General features: G+C 41.0%; 1 protein-coding gene across 3 annotated transcripts; it reads right to left on the bottom strand.

The window, feature by feature from the left end:
* Positions 1-264: 264 nt before the first annotated feature.
* Positions 265-14,599, bottom strand: nup54 (nucleoporin 54; the record flags this gene model as incomplete). 3 transcript variants are annotated; one of them, XM_084047601.1, is made up of 15 exons in its annotated part: positions 265-834; positions 1,462-1,572; positions 2,051-2,170; positions 2,423-2,530; positions 2,767-2,860; positions 2,956-3,010; positions 3,678-3,874; positions 5,115-5,302; positions 6,347-6,567; positions 7,788-7,940; positions 9,125-9,211; positions 10,242-10,406; positions 11,269-11,349; positions 12,947-13,042; positions 14,547-14,589. In XM_084047601.1, 15 exons carry the CDS (start codon positions 14,587-14,589, stop codon positions 718-720), a joined length of 1,836 nt encoding a protein of 611 aa, XP_083903727.1. In that variant the 3' UTR covers positions 265-717. The 3 variants fall into 3 exon arrangements, with proteins under 3 accessions (XP_083903727.1, XP_083903725.1, XP_083903726.1); XM_084047599.1 differs by lacking the exon at positions 10,242-10,406; XM_084047600.1 differs by lacking the exons at positions 10,242-10,406; positions 12,947-13,042 and having other exon boundaries at positions 14,547-14,599.
* Between the last annotated feature and the right edge of the window lie 1,889 nt (positions 14,600-16,488).

Genomic DNA, 16,488 nt, shown 5'->3' with positions numbered 1-16,488 from the left:
TTCCCTCTACACCGATACCCCTTTGCCAAAAATAGCCGATCTACAAGCTCACAACGCCTCGCAGCGCGTGGCGTTGTGAGCTTGTAGATCTGCTATTTCTGGTTACATTTCCGGCTTCTCAGAAAAGGGATGCTAGGATTCAAGTCGTTCATGTAAAAAAAGTAATCATATGACACAAAGATTTTGCGCCCCCCCCCTGTAGTAACTCTGAGGACCACCTGGGGGTCATGGACCCCCTGTTGAAGACCCCTGCCTACACCAGAAGCTACTTTCAGCTATGGACAGTTGTGTACGATGGATTATAAATGTAGGCATTAGGGCAGGGGTTTCAATGTTATTCAGGCCAAGGACCTCCTAGCTGAGAGAGAGATAAATCAAGGACCCCCCACTATATCGTATAAAATTGTGTTTCAGATTAAACCTTCTTTTTTTACTTTGTCTGCTCTTTTTTCCCTCTACACCGATACCCCTTTGCCAAAAATAGCCGATCTACAAGCTCACAACGCCTCGCAGCGCGTGGCGTTGTGAGCTTGTAGATCTACTATTTCTGGCTACATTTCCGGCTTCTCAGAAAAGGGATGCTAGGATTCAAGTCGTTCATGTAAAAAAAGTAATCATATGACACAAAGATTTTGCGCCCCCCCCCTGTAGTAACTCTGAGGACCACCTGGGGGTCCCGGACCCCCTGTTGAAGACCCCTGCATTAGGGTGCATACCCTAATGCCGTATGTGTCCGCTGTCACTTAGCCCGTGTTCAATGAGCTTTATGTCCTCCAGGTCGTCTTTGATGACGTTGATCAGGTGACTTAGACCCTCCTGCTGCTGTTTCAGGTGCTGTGGGGAAGGACAACGTAGTTATTATTTAGTCACAAGCTCTTGGTAATACTTTTCATTTATATTTACTTTTCAAATATTCATAAAACCCACAGACACTTAACCACTTGAACTTTTACTCATTTATTTTTTTTAAATAGCAAAAAATTGCCAATTTACAAGCTGATATTGCGTTGATACTTTTGCCTGTGTCGTGGACTTCTGGATCAATCAGCAATCGATAAGGCATATAGGAGTCGAGGCAATATTCTAGGGGGTTGTGGTTATGCTTTATGTACATGATATCATGGTCAGAAGTACATTAACACTCATGTCAGTGGGACGGTAGTTCTGCCTGGAGCACAAGGCAGAGATCATAGTTATACTGTAGCTGCCTTGAAGGACAAACTGAACCATAATAAGACCACAATAGCTACAGTATTAGGCCTAGTGGAGACATTTAGGCTCTTACCAAGCTGTCAAATATCATAATGTATTGTAGAAGTATTTTAAGTGATGGTATAATATAAAGGTTAGATATAAGCAGCCATATAATCTTCCTCATCTGACACTGCAGTATGACGAAATACGGTTTTCATTTACAAAAAAAAGAAAACATTTTAAGAGACAATAAGGCACATCTCTCACTTGTTTGATTTCTCTGAGAAGGTCTGCATCCACACTGTAACGTTCCTCTGATCTCACGGCCCCAAAATGGTTCTGCATTCTGATTTGGGACATCAGCTCGTTCAACCGGCCCTGGGCGAAGAAACAAACATTTTAGGTCAGCAATGCTATGAATTACGTTAAAAACAAAACTGCGCGCCTCTGTCATGGTCCGAAAACAAAACTTAACTTATATAAAAGTCATCTCCGTCGGTAGGTCAGTATGTCCTGATAACACCCAATGAATGGTCTGATAAATCGTGTGTAGGTCAGTATGTCGCCTACTTCGCCCATTCAATGGTCTGATAAAACGTGATCATGTCCCATTCAATGCATTGATAGCATCCGAATGGGGTGGCCGTCTGTGTGTGAATGTGTGTGTGGTCATCTGTGTGTGAATGTGTGTGTGTGTGTGTGTGTGTGTGTGTGTGTGTGTGTGTGTGTGTGTGTGTGTGTGTGTGTGTGTGTGTGTGTGTGTGTGTGTGTGTGTGTGAACTGAACAGGAGGGAATGTAATGCAAATGGTAAAGCGCTTTGGATAAAGGTGCTATAGAAATGAACTATTTATTTACCTTAAATTGTGTTGGAGCATTGAGCTCTGATTGAATGGTGTCTAACTGCACCCTGAGGTGCTCCTCGTCCACCTGGATGGCATAGCCGCTCTTCCTCTGGATCTCCTGCTTGATCAGCACCTACAGTAGCAGGAACACACAGAGACAGAGGCATGGAAACAATTAAAAGGGTTTGACATAAGCCTTCGAAGCCAGTCGTCTGACATTATGTTGTGCACCACTGTAGTGTGCCAAAAAACAGCAGATCAACCCTCACAACGCTATGTGACTTGTGAGTTTGTAACTCTGCTATTCAGAGCGCAACACAGTATAAATGAAGCAGTATAATAGGCCCATGTGCTGTCATCTATGGAATGAAACTGGGGCATTTACTTGTAGAACCCTGTGAGAAAGGTCCATTAGCTTCCTCTTGTACTGAGCGATCTTGGCCACTGTGGTAGCCTGGTTCTTTTGCAGTTCACTGATGTCATTTGAAATAATCTGCGAGGGAGAGAGTGAATGGGACAGGACATAAAAGAGAGAAAAAAGAGACACAAGATGCTGGTAAGAGTAAGACAAAGATAGGAGGCTGAAAGTAGTTAAAACGGCAGGTTTAATGCAAGTGGTAAAACTTTGGGACACAATGGCTGCATAATTACAGACACCGATGTCATCAAAAATGTAAAATATTGTCCGATAATCCAATATATATCGGTCAGGCTCCAGTTAGCACTCACATCCACTCTGCTCTGGTGCTGTTTGGTCATCTGTTCCTGGATCTTCAATCTGCGCAGCAGCTCTTTGAACCCCACCATGGGCACTGGAATCAGTCTGGAGAAGACAAGACATCGTGCCATTAAAGTGTGCCTGAAACCCTTAAATATACCTTAGAGTGGGATTGCCTTAAACAATCACTCCTAACTTACTTCTCAGGGTCAGGGTTGTCAACCTTGGCCTGTTCCCAAATTATAGGGTCCACACCTGGGGAAGGAGACACGAACAGCAGAGTTATTCTAATGCTCATCATTACATCAGTATTCAACTGCACTGTGAGTGCATAAACAGGACGACACACACACACACACACAAACACGTTTGTATTACTGGACTTGTTGTGAGGATATCAATGTTTAAGGGAGGCGATTTTATGAATGACACACAACAGGGTTGATTTCGTCGACTAAAACTAAGACAAAAGAAGTCTGTCGACTACCTTTTTTCACTGACGAAAACGAAATAAAATGTAATAAAAACTAAGCTACGACGACTAAAACTAAGATCTTGACAACTTCGTCAACAATAAAAACTAGACTAAAATGTTAGAGAGGGACTAGTGGAGAAGAGATCCAGTAGAATTAAAAGACAAGTTTTAGGTTTGTTTGCTCTCGGGTGTTACAAGCTTGTAGATTAGCTATTTTCATCATGCAACCAAGTGTAAAATCAGCCATTACGACTAAATCAACTGTAGATTTATACGACTATAATCTTATGATATTTAGTCGACTAAAACTAGACAAAAACTAAAACATTTCAGATGACTAAAACTAAATGGAATTTTAATCAAAAGACTTTGACTAAAACTAAATAAAAATTTGCTGTCAAAATCAACACTGACACACACACACACACACCTGCCATGCAAGCTTACCTGCAGGGGCGTTTTGCATGAGCTGTTTGAGCTGCGCTGGCGACAGCTCGGTGCGCGTGACGCTCATGAGCACGCCGAGCTGTGCGAGCTGGGCCTTGACGTTGCCCTGCTCCACGTAGCTGAAGAGCGTGGACGCCGGGATGCGCTTAGACGTGCCGTTAGGGGAGCGCTCCACCACGTAGATGATCACCTCCGTCCTGAGTACCAAGGAAAATGGAAAGACGATAAATAACAGTTATAACAGCTGTACCTCCCTCCGTCTGTATTATGGGCATAGCGTGCGATATGTTAGCAACCCATTCCCATCCGGGAACGCATTGACACCAGGGTCCCCACACATTTTTAGCAATGAATTTCCAAAACTTTTCCAAAACTTTTCCAGAATATTTAGCCCAATTTCCAGGCCTATATAACAATCATTCGGCGCAATAATGTGTCTCTTACTCCTATGTAGAATGCCCAAAGATAGGCAGTGTAGCAAAAATAAAGTTTGAGACATACATTAGGCTGCCGTCACACAGCCCGTTCGGCGAAAAACTACTTATGTTACATATTTCGTGTAATATTATTCATGTTTATGAAAACGTTTTGTTTTAACAAAATCAATAGCCAAAAACAATGCATAGCCAAATATTTTTCCAGGACCCTTGATAAATTCCAGGACCTTTGATGATGTTTGATCAATTTCAAACCTTTTCCAGTACTGGATTTTTTTTTTTTTAATTTCAAAATATTTCCAGGAATTTCATGACCGTGGGGACCCTGTGACACTTATAAGCCCACGGACCCCCATTTGAAAAGATATGCCAAGGACCCCCATAAGAGAAGATTTTTACAGCTCTAGCAGTGAGTTTAACCATTTTAATTTCAAGGACCCCCAGTTTGACATGCATTAGGCTACGGACCCCCATTTAATGGCATTTCTATCTCTGGGACCCCAATTCATATTGTAAAATCAATTAATTAATTTCTCTGAGAGTGTACAAATGGAACCAAATGGACCCTGTTCCATTTGTACACTCTCAGAGTTACAGACCCATAAGGGTCAATTTGGTTCCTCACTATCTATCATTTAGCTGGGCAACCCCTGGATAAGGACCCCTGGGGGTCCGCAGACCCCACTTTGAGCAATATTAAAATCTGTGTTATTTTAGATTTATGTTTGAGCTTGTAGATCTGCTGTTTTTGAAAAATCGTGAAAATGTGTGCAAATCTTTGAATATATATAGTTTTTTAAAACGAAAATGTTACAAATGTTAACTTAAAAGATTTGCACAAAGTTTCAAGATTTTTCAATAGCAGATCTACAAGCTCATAGCGTGGCACTCGGTGCTTATTTAATAGCCCAAAGTTAAAATCTAAAATGACAGATGCTTTCCCGGTCTTAATGTGGTTAACATGTTATGAACGTTATCTTAACATGTTATAGAAACGTACTGGTCGTCGGGCAGTGCTTTCACGCCCTCTACGTTGACAGTGAGGGTCTGGTTGCTTCCCAGAACCTTATGGAGAGACTCAACCAGCTGCTGCTGCATCGATCGCACGTCGGCCTCCTTCTTATTCAGGGCCAAAAGCACCAGACCTTCCTCATCCTTACTGCCAGGGATGCAGCTGTAACCCACCGCCTAGGAGACACAGAGGTACAGTGGAATGAGATTTAATCACAGCAAGAAGCATTATTATCACACAAATATTGGAACACAGAAGTCAAGAAATATCGTCCCTGTTGGGCAGAAACCATATATTATGACCTCACTGGTTTTCAGGGAAATGGCAAAAAGCCGTGTTCCAATGGATCCCAATGTAGTTATTGACGTATCCTATGTAGTTATAAGACCCAAAGACTTAAAGGGATAGTTCACCCCCAAAATGACTTTTCATCTATCGATTAGTCACCCCATGGAGACTTGAATTCCAGGCCTTTTTTGACACATGGGGTGCCAGGATTTTTTCATAACAACTTACGTTGGGTGCCAGCATTCTCCCCATTGACTGCGCTTTACTGTTTAAAGCTCTAGAATCCACGACGAGCAAATCCATGTAAAAAAAAGCATCCATTCATTATATAGAGGTCTCGTACAATCGGGGAGAAAAAATTAAAAACATTCGGAAATCCGTTCCATAGTTGCAGCCAGTTGAAAATAGTCAAAAATAGTCAAAAATACATTGTAAAAAAAAAAGTACACAGGAGCCGAGATACAGGCTTTTGAAGTCATAAGTTAACCAGGAAGTGGATGGGAGTCTAAATCTTCGAAAAATGATATCTCCTGTTGCTAAGGAGGAAAAAGGAAAAAAAATTGAAGATTTTTTTTTTTTTCAAAAACAGTATATATACGGTTTTGGCGCTCCATGGTTGTAATTGAAAAGAAGTATATATACGGTTTTGGCACCGTATATATACTGTTAAGTTTTTGTCGCATTCCTAAGCCAATAATTTGATGAGCGGCAGCGGTTCCGGTCATCAAAGAGTCTCCCCGCTGGTCATCAAATTGCCGATAATAGTAGATCTACAAGCTCACACTGCGTCGTATAAAAAAAAAATCAGCCATTTCATTTACGGAAAAAAAAATGGAGATATACAAGGTTTCTGGGCCATCAGCCATGTCATGACACTTTGTCCAAGGTGCATACAAGCACATAAACATCTACAAGAGAGTTCTTCTATTGACCTTGAACCTGCAGAAGGGATTCTCCAGCGTCAAGTCGACGGGCGGGGCGTTGTTGCTGTAGTAGCCCTTCCCCGTGCCCCAGTAGGCTTGCAGCTGGTTCCACTTGGCCAGGATGGCGTCTCGCTCGTCGCCCAGCAGCGTGGGAGCCGACAAAGCCGTGACTTGCTGGTACAGCAGGGAGGGCTGAGCCTGCTGCTGGGGCTGCTGGCCGAACAGGCCTCCTGTTTTTTAGGTTGTGTTGTAGGAGATGAGAGAAATGAGGAGGAACAGGTCAGAGCTTTATAGGAACACTGTGATTAATAGCATCCATGTTTTGGGCACGTCATCATAGAGCATTGGTTCTCAAAGTGGGGTCCGGGGACCCCCAGGGGTCCTTGAGGGAGTTCCAGAGGGTCCCCAGCTAAATGATGGATAGTTAGGAACCAAATTGACTCGTGGGTCTGTAACTCAGTGTGTACAAATGGAACCAAATGGACCCTAACGGGTCCATTTGGTTCCATTTGTACACACTGAGTTAAATTAACATTGATATATATTTACAATATAAATTGGGGTCCCAGAGATAGAAATGACATTAAATGGGGGTCCGTAGCCCTAATGCATGTCAAACTGGGGGTTCTTGAAATTAAAATTGTAGAAAATCACTGCTGGAGCTGTACAAATCTTCTCTTATGGGGGTCCCTGGCATATCTTTTCAAATGGGGGTCAATTTGGGGGTCCTTGACATGAAAAGGTTTGAGAACCACTCCGAATTAGTGAAAATAGCCGATCTACGAGCTCACAATGCGTCGTGTATCGCGATAACGTGGTGAGGTGATACAATAAACAATATAATATATTGCAATATATTGAGATAGTGTAAGCAAGGTGATATATTGTGATTAAAAAAAGTACATACAGTCTAATTTTAGGAAAACTGTCATAGTATAAAGAACACACCACCTAAGCATAATATCTGAACACATTTTGTTACTTTTTCATGGAATCAGAACAGTGGGATCCGCATTTGTAATAGAGCTGAACGACTGGGAGGAAATATCTAATTGCGACTTTTCAGACTAATATTGCGATAGCGATTACATTTTCAATTTAGTCTTTTATAAGTCAAGCTTTAATTCTGTTTACCGTTAACACAACATTAGATACAGACAACATACATTTATATTTAAAGGACCATACGGGTGTTATTGCATGGTTAGCATTGCATTGACTACAATTTGCATACAGTACCATACTAAAATAAAAAATTAGTCCAAAAGTTTTGCGCGTCTGTTTTGGACCGGGTCCCGTGCTTTCCTCTATTTTGGATCCCCCTCGCTTTTATATTATCAATAATTTCAGACTTGCAGAAATTCATATCCAAGTTCCGAAGGCATTAGTCCATTTATTTGTCATTATCAATATAAAATAATCACTACGGTGTTTGTCAACAGTCTCTCACCTTGCTGCTGCTGAGCTGGCTGCACATTGAAACCTCCAAACCCGCCCAGAGTACCTAGGCCAGCTCCAAATCCTGTGGCCCCGGTTGCAGCTCCGGTACCGAGACCAGAGGAGAACCCAAAGCCTTTGTTCTGGGTGTTACCAAACAGACCACCTAAAGAGAGGACAACAGCACAAATAACAGCCGTTTTAAATCTATTGAGGATCAGTGTGGTTCACACAGTTCACAGAAGTTTGCAGCTGATACTAAATTATGAAGTGGGACATCTAGTGGTGGCATTAAGGCATGACCATTTCAATACAGATATGTGTGCAGTGGGAGAAATGAGCATAAGATTATGTTGGGTGTATGTTAAAGTCCAGCAAATACAGTATATCAGCCATTATTGGACTTTTCTGATGACATCAGTATTGGTATTATAATGGTAATATACTACGGTACCATATCAATCCTTCATATTTGGTGATAGGGCCCATTTTGACTCTGAATTGTACAATTCAATTCAGGGGAAAACAATAGGAAAGTAAGTTGACCAGCTGCGACAATTTTGGTAAAATGATTGGATGACCGAAACATGCCTACATTAATTACTTATAAAATATTATGAATTCAATGTATTCCTGCAAATATTACAGTAAGAATGTTGAAACACAAGTCATTCAAAATTGTTTCAACTCTTGCTCCTAACCCAGGGGTCTTCAACGTTTTCAGGCCAGGGACCCCCTAGCTGAGAGAGAGATGAAGCAGGGACCCCCTCTATATTGTATAAAATTGTGTTTCAGATTTTTGGGCGGTGCAACCGCCTCTATATGTGAGGTTTACAAATTGCACCCCCCCAACCCTGCGCTGTGATTGGCCACCAGTGTACCCCCCTAACCCTGCACCGTGATTGGCCACCATGACTCTATTCAGGACTGTGATTGGCTAGAAACACATGACACATGTACTTGTACATAGCCCTATAAATAGGACTATGCACTTAAAAAAAACACTTTTATGTTTTTTTTTTGTGAATCACTTCCATCACTGTGATGACCACTGTGACCACACCGCCCACTTCACGCTGGGTGTGATTTTTTTTTACTTAGTCTGCTCTTTTTTCCCTCTACACCTATAGCCTCTTTGCCAAAAATAGCCGATCTACAAGCGCTGCGAGGCGTTGAGAGCTTGTAGATCTGCTATTTTCGGCTAATGTTCCCCTCAGAAACGGAATTCTAGGGTTCAAGTGGCTAATGTAAAAAAAAAAAAATTCTCACAAAAATTTGGCAGACCCCCTATAGTAGCTCTGAGGTCCCCCTAGGGGTCCCGGACCCCCTGTTGAAGACCCCTGTCCTAACCTGTTGTCTGGGCGGGAGCAGCAAAGCTGAACGTGGACCCCGGAGCGGCAGCAGCAGTAGTGGTGGTCCCAAAGCCCCCGAATGCACCTAAAATTACAGAACACACAATGAGACGGCGGAAACCAAGAGGGCCGTTATTTAAGGGCTAACAACAATGGCTAAGATGAGGAAACTGAATTAATAAACTGCCTAGTGCTGAAAACTTCAGAACTAGATATAATATGTTTAACCCATTAAGACCGGGAACGCATCCGTGTCATTTTTAGATTTATTTGGCTATTAAAAAATAGCAGATCTACAAGCTCATAGCGCGCGCTGCACTATGAGCTTGTAGATCTGCTATTTTTGAAAAAATCTTTGAAAATCTTTGAAAATCTTTGAATATATATGTTTCTATAAATCTTTGCTTCTGGGGATTCTACAAATGTCTTCTAAATCCAAACAGTTTTTTGAAGACACTTTTGTTGCTATAATCAGTGATTCTCAAACTTTAATGTCAAGGACCCCTTGGCCGTGGACCCCGTGGACCCCCCATCTCAAAGTATGTTGTTCCAGGGACCCCCAGAAGCAAAGATTTGAGTTAAAAATGTTCGCTTTAAAAATATATATATCAAAGATTTGCACAAATGTTCACGATTTTTAAAAAATTAGCAGATCTACAAGCTTGTAGATCTGCTATTTTTGAATAGCCAATGAAATATAAAAATTACACAGATTCTTTCCCGGTCTCAATGGGTTAATAAACTGCCTAGTGCTAAAAAACTTCAGAACTAGATCATTATGTTTAAATAGGATTTATAGATCACATCAACCGGGAAAACACCATTCTACTTCCGTTTCTTACAATGGAGATGACAACACGGGGAGCTTGCTCAAGACCTCAGATAAAAATCAAATTAAATGAATTTTTATGAAGACATTAAAATGTGATTTTACATTGTCACATCATGCAAACTAAACAGTTTAGAAAAATATATATATAATACAAAATAAATAATTCATGTAAGACGTGAAAAGGCACCATAACACATAGGTGTGAAAAGGGGGATGGAGAAAAAGGTCACTTAATAGACAGACTGTGCTGATTATTAATTAGTCAATTAAAAAGGGCATCTACCTGTGCTAGCCAGGCTATTACCAAAATTGAAAACAGTGCCAGTAGTGGTGGCTGTACCAAAGCACCCCACATTAAGGCTGACTGCTCCTGGGTTGGCATTTAAGCCAAACCCGCCAAAACTAAACCCACCAGCCGTAGTGTTCCCAGCTCCCAGCCCCCCAAATCCTGCAGCCAATGGGAGGCAGGCAGCGGAAAGGAGAAAAAAGTGAGTGTTAGACATTAGAGGTTTTTCATACATTCTAGCAGAGGGTTAATACAGGCCTAATGTTAAAGGGATATTTCACTTTCAAACATGTTTGGGGGTCATCTTAACGTCTACTCTGGCTCTTGTGAACACCCCAGACAGTATTTAAGTTGCTTGATTCAGTATTTAGATATTTAATATTGATTTTATCAGACACACCCCCTTCCTATATAAACCCATTGTAACTTCAAACTGTATTTTAACCATGTTAGATTCATTGAAAACACCCGTCCTTGGTTCTGGTGACTGATATTGGCCTTCTAATGTGTGAGAGGGCCATCATTTTGTATTCGTTTTGGGAGAAAAGTTTTTTTATTTTTTATTAAAATAAGTGAAAAAAAGTAATTGAAAAAACACAGCCCCCTCACGTAATAAAGAACGGGGGTTTTTGATGAATCTATCGTGGTTAAAATGGAGTTTGAAAATACAATGGGTTTGTATAGGAAATAGGTTTGTCTGAAAAATGTATATCAAACATCTAAATACTGAATCAAGCAACTTAAACTGTCTGAGGTGCTCACAAAAGCTAGCCTGGTAACCCAACTGGTAATCGTCAACTTAAATTTGTAACAGTGACAGGCAGCCCTACCCGCTTCTCCTATTTTCGTCTAATGTTCGCCTACTATGACATGGGACACAGAATAGGGCTGCTAGGGTTCAAGTGGTTAAGACTAAGAATCGTTAATTGCTTGCTGCTAGGGATTACAAAAAAAAACTAGGCTACAAACATTTGACCATTTCTTAAGTGTTCGTATTGTGTTTTAACTTTTATTGTGTCTTTACCAGTGGTGGTGGAGCCGAACCCAAAACCTGTGGCTGCTGCGGTTGTGGTGGCAGGCGCCCCAAAGCCAGGGGCTGAAAGAGCTGTGAGATAGAAGAAACAAATGCAAATTATGACACCACTAACAGGGTTCCCACAATTTTTTAACAATGAATTTTCAAAACTTTTCCATAACTTTTCCAAAGTATTTTACCCCATTTCCAGGACTATAGAAATCATACAGTGCAATAATGCGACTCTTAAACCAGTCTGCCATCAATTCCCCAAGACAGACTCGAACAAAGGCGTCACGTGACAAAAAGAACAGATCTACAAGCTAACAACGTATCAAGTAACACTGCATTTTACCCATCTTTCACGTAATGTTAGACAAAAACAATGTATTTCGTTGCTGTCGGGCAGAAACCTCTTATCTCCGTACAGTGCGTAGTTTAACCTTTTGTGTTTTTTCGTAAATCATACAGCGTCACACAAAAGCATCAAAAGTAGCAGATCTACAAGCTCGAAACGCGGCGCAAAGCGACGCGTTTCGAGCTTGTAGATCTGCTACTTTTGCCATTTTAGAATTTGAATCCTGGACATATGAGGTTTTCCACCCAACAGACACGATAGCCAAAGATTTTCCAAAACATTAGATTCATTTCAAACCTTTTCCAGTCCTGGAAAACTGTTTTTATGATTTCAAAATATTTCCAGGAATTTCATGACCGTGGGAACCCTGCACTAATAATACAACTTGATTGTGAAAAATAAAACATTTAAAAAAAAGTTTACACCAAGGATCATTTACAGGCAAGTGGCTGGTTAATTTGTTTTCTCTGCATTAGTGAATAAAATGAAAGCAATGGAAGTCATTTGAATTTCCAACTGGAAATAATACCAAATACCAGCATCATATTCATCTTGATCGATTGAGGCGGCATCGGTTAGTCTTAACCAAATTTATGCTCTGTGAGCCTCTGTCGCACGACAAAAATAGCCGATCTACAAGCTCATAACGTGTTGTGAGTGCACCGCGGTGTGAGCTTGTACGTTCGGTTTAGCTTTTGGACTTCATCAACTTTTCCATCATATGATACATCATGATGACAGACCCTGAACCTTTCTCGTGTCCTCATTCTATGGACATTCTATGGTCTAACCAGAGCAGAAGACTTGTCTGACAGTTGTTGACAACAGACAATGGGTGAGTTAGGGCAGTGGTTTTCAACCTTTTTCATGCCAAGGACCCCTAAATTGTCTTGATATACATTTGGCCGCGGACCCCCCATCTGAAAATGTTGTGCCAGGGACCCCCCAGAAGCAAAGATTTGAGTTAAAAATGTTCGCTTTCAAAAATACATATATTCAAGGATATGCACACATTTTCAAGATTTTTTCAAAAATAGCAGATCTACAAGCTCATAGCGCGGCACTCGGTGCCGCGCTATGAGCTTGTATATCTGCTATTTTTGGATAGCCAAAGCTAAGTGGTTAAAAATGATTGTGACGCCATTAACTAATTTTGCTGGGGACTCCCTGGTACTCCCTCAAGGACCACTGGTGGTCCCCGGACCACTGGTTGAAAACCACTGAGTTAGGGGATCTGTTGGGGAATCTGTTGGAGAATCTGTTGGGGATCTGTCGGGGGATCTGTCGGGGGATCCATTTGAAAATGGAGCTACTGGTGGATGAACTTACTACCAAATCCTGAAGAGGCGGTGGTGGTGGTGCCAAATGTTGTGGAGGCTGTGGTTTTAGCACCAAATGAACCAAATGAACCAAATCCGGACGTGCCTTTACAATAAAATGAGAATGCAATTGTGGTGTGTGAGATGATGCCATGACAAGGATGAAGCAAACGATGTGTAAATGAAGAAAACGTGGATAATTGTTGGAATTTTTAATTTGAAAACTGACAGATTTTCAACTGCTGGAGGTACTAAATGTAATATCAATATAACCCAAGATTGTGCAGACTGACCCGGGAAAAATAATGCCACACAGATGCGTTCCCGGTCTGAAAGGGTTAAAGAGCTGATGAGAATCGTAAGGGGTTTACAGTAAGAGGCGTGGAGCATCATCATAATGATCTGTCATCACCGCCTCACTGGATGCATGACCAAGCGCTGGCAAAACATGTTGTAACACGGTTTGCTTCTAAAAGCGGGGGTCCAAACGGACCCTTATTATGGGGTCTGTAACTCAGAGTGTACAATCAGTGGGTTATCTCTGGGACCCCCCAATCTACACTGAAATCCACAGCGTTAATATAACTCACACAACTCACAGAGCACAAATGAGTTACAGAGTTACAGAGTCAGGGGTGGAAAAAGTGCTCAAACGTTTTACTTAAGAGCAGGGGTCTTCAACAGGGGGTCCGGGACCCCTAGGGGGTCCTCAGAGTTACTACAGGGGGTCCGCCAAATCTTTGTGTAATATATAATTTTTTTCCTTAACTTGAACCCTAGCATCAGAAGAGGACTTTAGCCAAAAATAGCAGATTTACAAGCTCACGACGTGCGAGGCGTCTTGAGCTTGTAGATCTTTATCTAGATCTACAAGCTCTCTACAAGATCTCTATCTTTGGCAAAGAGGCATACCGTAGGTGTGGAGGGAAAAAAGAGCAGACCAAGTAAACAAAAAAAGTTTAATCTGCACCTAAATTGTATTCAAATATAGAGGGGGTCCCTGCTTCATCTCTCTCTCAGCTAGGGGGTCCTTGGCCTGAAAACGTTGAAGACCCCTGGTCTAGATAATTGTTTCTCAATGTCCAGCCACCACCAGGGGTCCAAATGGACCATATATTGGTTCTGTAACTCTGAGAGTGTACCAAAATCAAATGGTTCTGTGGCCGATTCTGTCGGTAGTGACGCGCCCCATCTGGTGAAACCCGGAATTACACTCAATGTAAACAGGAAGTAAACGAGGGTGAAAAAATGGCGTTCGGCCACAGACCGCATTAAAACACTTCTTTATTGAAAGATATGGATTATTACATTAAACTACTACCCCGTAGCGAGAGTTAACAATTGGGGGCGTGGGGGTAAGCACCTTTACTTTCAATTTGTACATGTTTGGAGTGTCTACGGGGTATAGTGCTGAAAGTCCCTGTGTCCATGGGGGGTGAACCCTACAACTCTCGTAGATTGAAAACGTCAGAATCATAACTACGTCTACGAGAGTTGTATTCTACAGCTTTACCAGACATACAGTACTGTTCATAGTGTATTAACATCTCCCATCGTGTCTTTTATGAGCTGAGCATCTCATTATTAAACATGTATAAACATAAACCAACCTGCAGCAGGATTAGTCGCACCACCGCCAAATGTGAACGCCATGTTGTTTGTGCTGGTCCCACGGTTAGTTGCGTCCGGTTAAAACGATGGTGGTGCGCATGAAAGTTCCGCTCGTGTTCTTGCTTAATAATAAAAGGGAGGGTTATAGACCCCTTAACAGACGACGTCACACTGATAAGAACCAGTATGCGTGCAACCAGTATGCGCTAAATGAAACCCATTCTATCAGGTCTCGCCAGGACGTGCCACACTAGCCAACACACAAGAGGGGGTTGGGGTGTGCTGAAACTAGCGCACCCCGAAACAACAGGTTGGAAATTGATTGCGTGAAACAATCACCTGCGCATCCAGTCTCAATGTTAGTAAACAATTAATTGGTCTATTATTACTCAAGTAAACTCAACTCAACTCAACTCACTCTCTCTCTCTCTCTCTCTCTCTCTCTCTCTCTCTCTCTCTCTCTCTCTCTCTCTCTCTCTCTCTCTCTCTCTCTATATATATATATATATATATGGTATATCTCTCTCTCTCTCTCTCTCTCTCTCTCTCTCTCTCTCTCTCTCTCTCTCTCTCTCTCTCTCTCTCTCTCTCTCTCTCTCTCTCTCTCTCTCTATATATATATATATATACATATATATATTTATATATACATATGGTATGCCTATTTTTGCTCTACACCTATTGTAGCTATAAAGTAAAATAACATTAAGTGGTTAATCAAGTTGTTATATACAAAAACATACATATTAGATTATATAATAACAGTATGTATGTGGCCTACTGTAGCCTATATCAAATGGACACATTCTAGAGTCTACCTGTAGACAATGGCCCAAAGAAGAAAGAAGGATGACTTGCAGATGAATCCAAGTGATAGCTTTTATTTCATTGTACACATATAGTCCTCTGTATTATAGTCTGCATTCCAGAATTAAAACAGGAAATATATGAATACTGTAGGTGAATAATTGTATAGCAGTACATTGTTGCATAATATCACATTCTCTGGAGAAAAAAAAACTAAACAAAATAATTGTGTTGTATTTCTGCAACAGAGAATCTTTCAAGAAGCTTCACATGAAATCAAAATAATGGCACATAATAGTATTTACAAACAGCCATGTTTACACACAGCATGTCGTGGTTTGGTTTCATAGTAGCCTATTACAATTACTCTACCACGTTTCTTCAACTAGTTTACTAACTAGTATGTATAATAGGCCTACATTAGTTGTTGCAAGCAAAAACACATTTTCTAATTAATACTGAGTACAACAGTGCAAGTCATGTTTATTCATCAGTACAATCTTGTTTCCACACCCTTTCTTTCATTACTTTATTGAAGAAATTCACCGTGACATGACCTCAAATATTTTCACAGTGTAATAAATGATAAATGGCCATAAAGGAAAAATAAATGCAGGCTGTCCCAGTCTATATGTCTTAGTCTGGTAGCTGAATGGAATAAATGTTTTATTAAATTAGGATATCTATATCTAGGTATTTTCCAATGGCACATGTTACAAATAGCTGCTGAATCATTATGATTTTGAGCCCTCCAAAACATATACACAAACACAACAAAGGAGGTCATGGCATTCATCAGCAGCACTGACATAATCTAAGGACAATACCTAATGTTCAAACAAATGTAACAAAAAAAACATGCCAAACTTCAACATCAATTTACATCATGATCGTACATCATCTAGGAAACGTAAAGCAGGGAAGTGAAATGGCTTCAGACAAGCTCTCAAACGCAGTCTCATATTTCTATGATGAATGGATCAGAAGTTATATGAGTGTCTTAATCAATAGTTGACCAATTTGACATTGACCTCTGTCCCCCCCAGTTGCAGCACATGTCAAATGTTGAGTTAGAGATCTATTTTATATGACCTTGTGTTGTTTGTATGTTCATACAAAATATTGAGTTATTTT

Source organism: Gymnoscopelus microlampas (assembly GCF_963454915.1).
Source record: "Gymnoscopelus microlampas genome assembly, chromosome: 21".
Lineage (NCBI taxonomy): Eukaryota > Metazoa > Chordata > Actinopteri > Myctophiformes > Myctophidae > Gymnoscopelus > Gymnoscopelus microlampas.
This window is presented reverse-complemented; position numbering and strand designations above follow the sequence as displayed.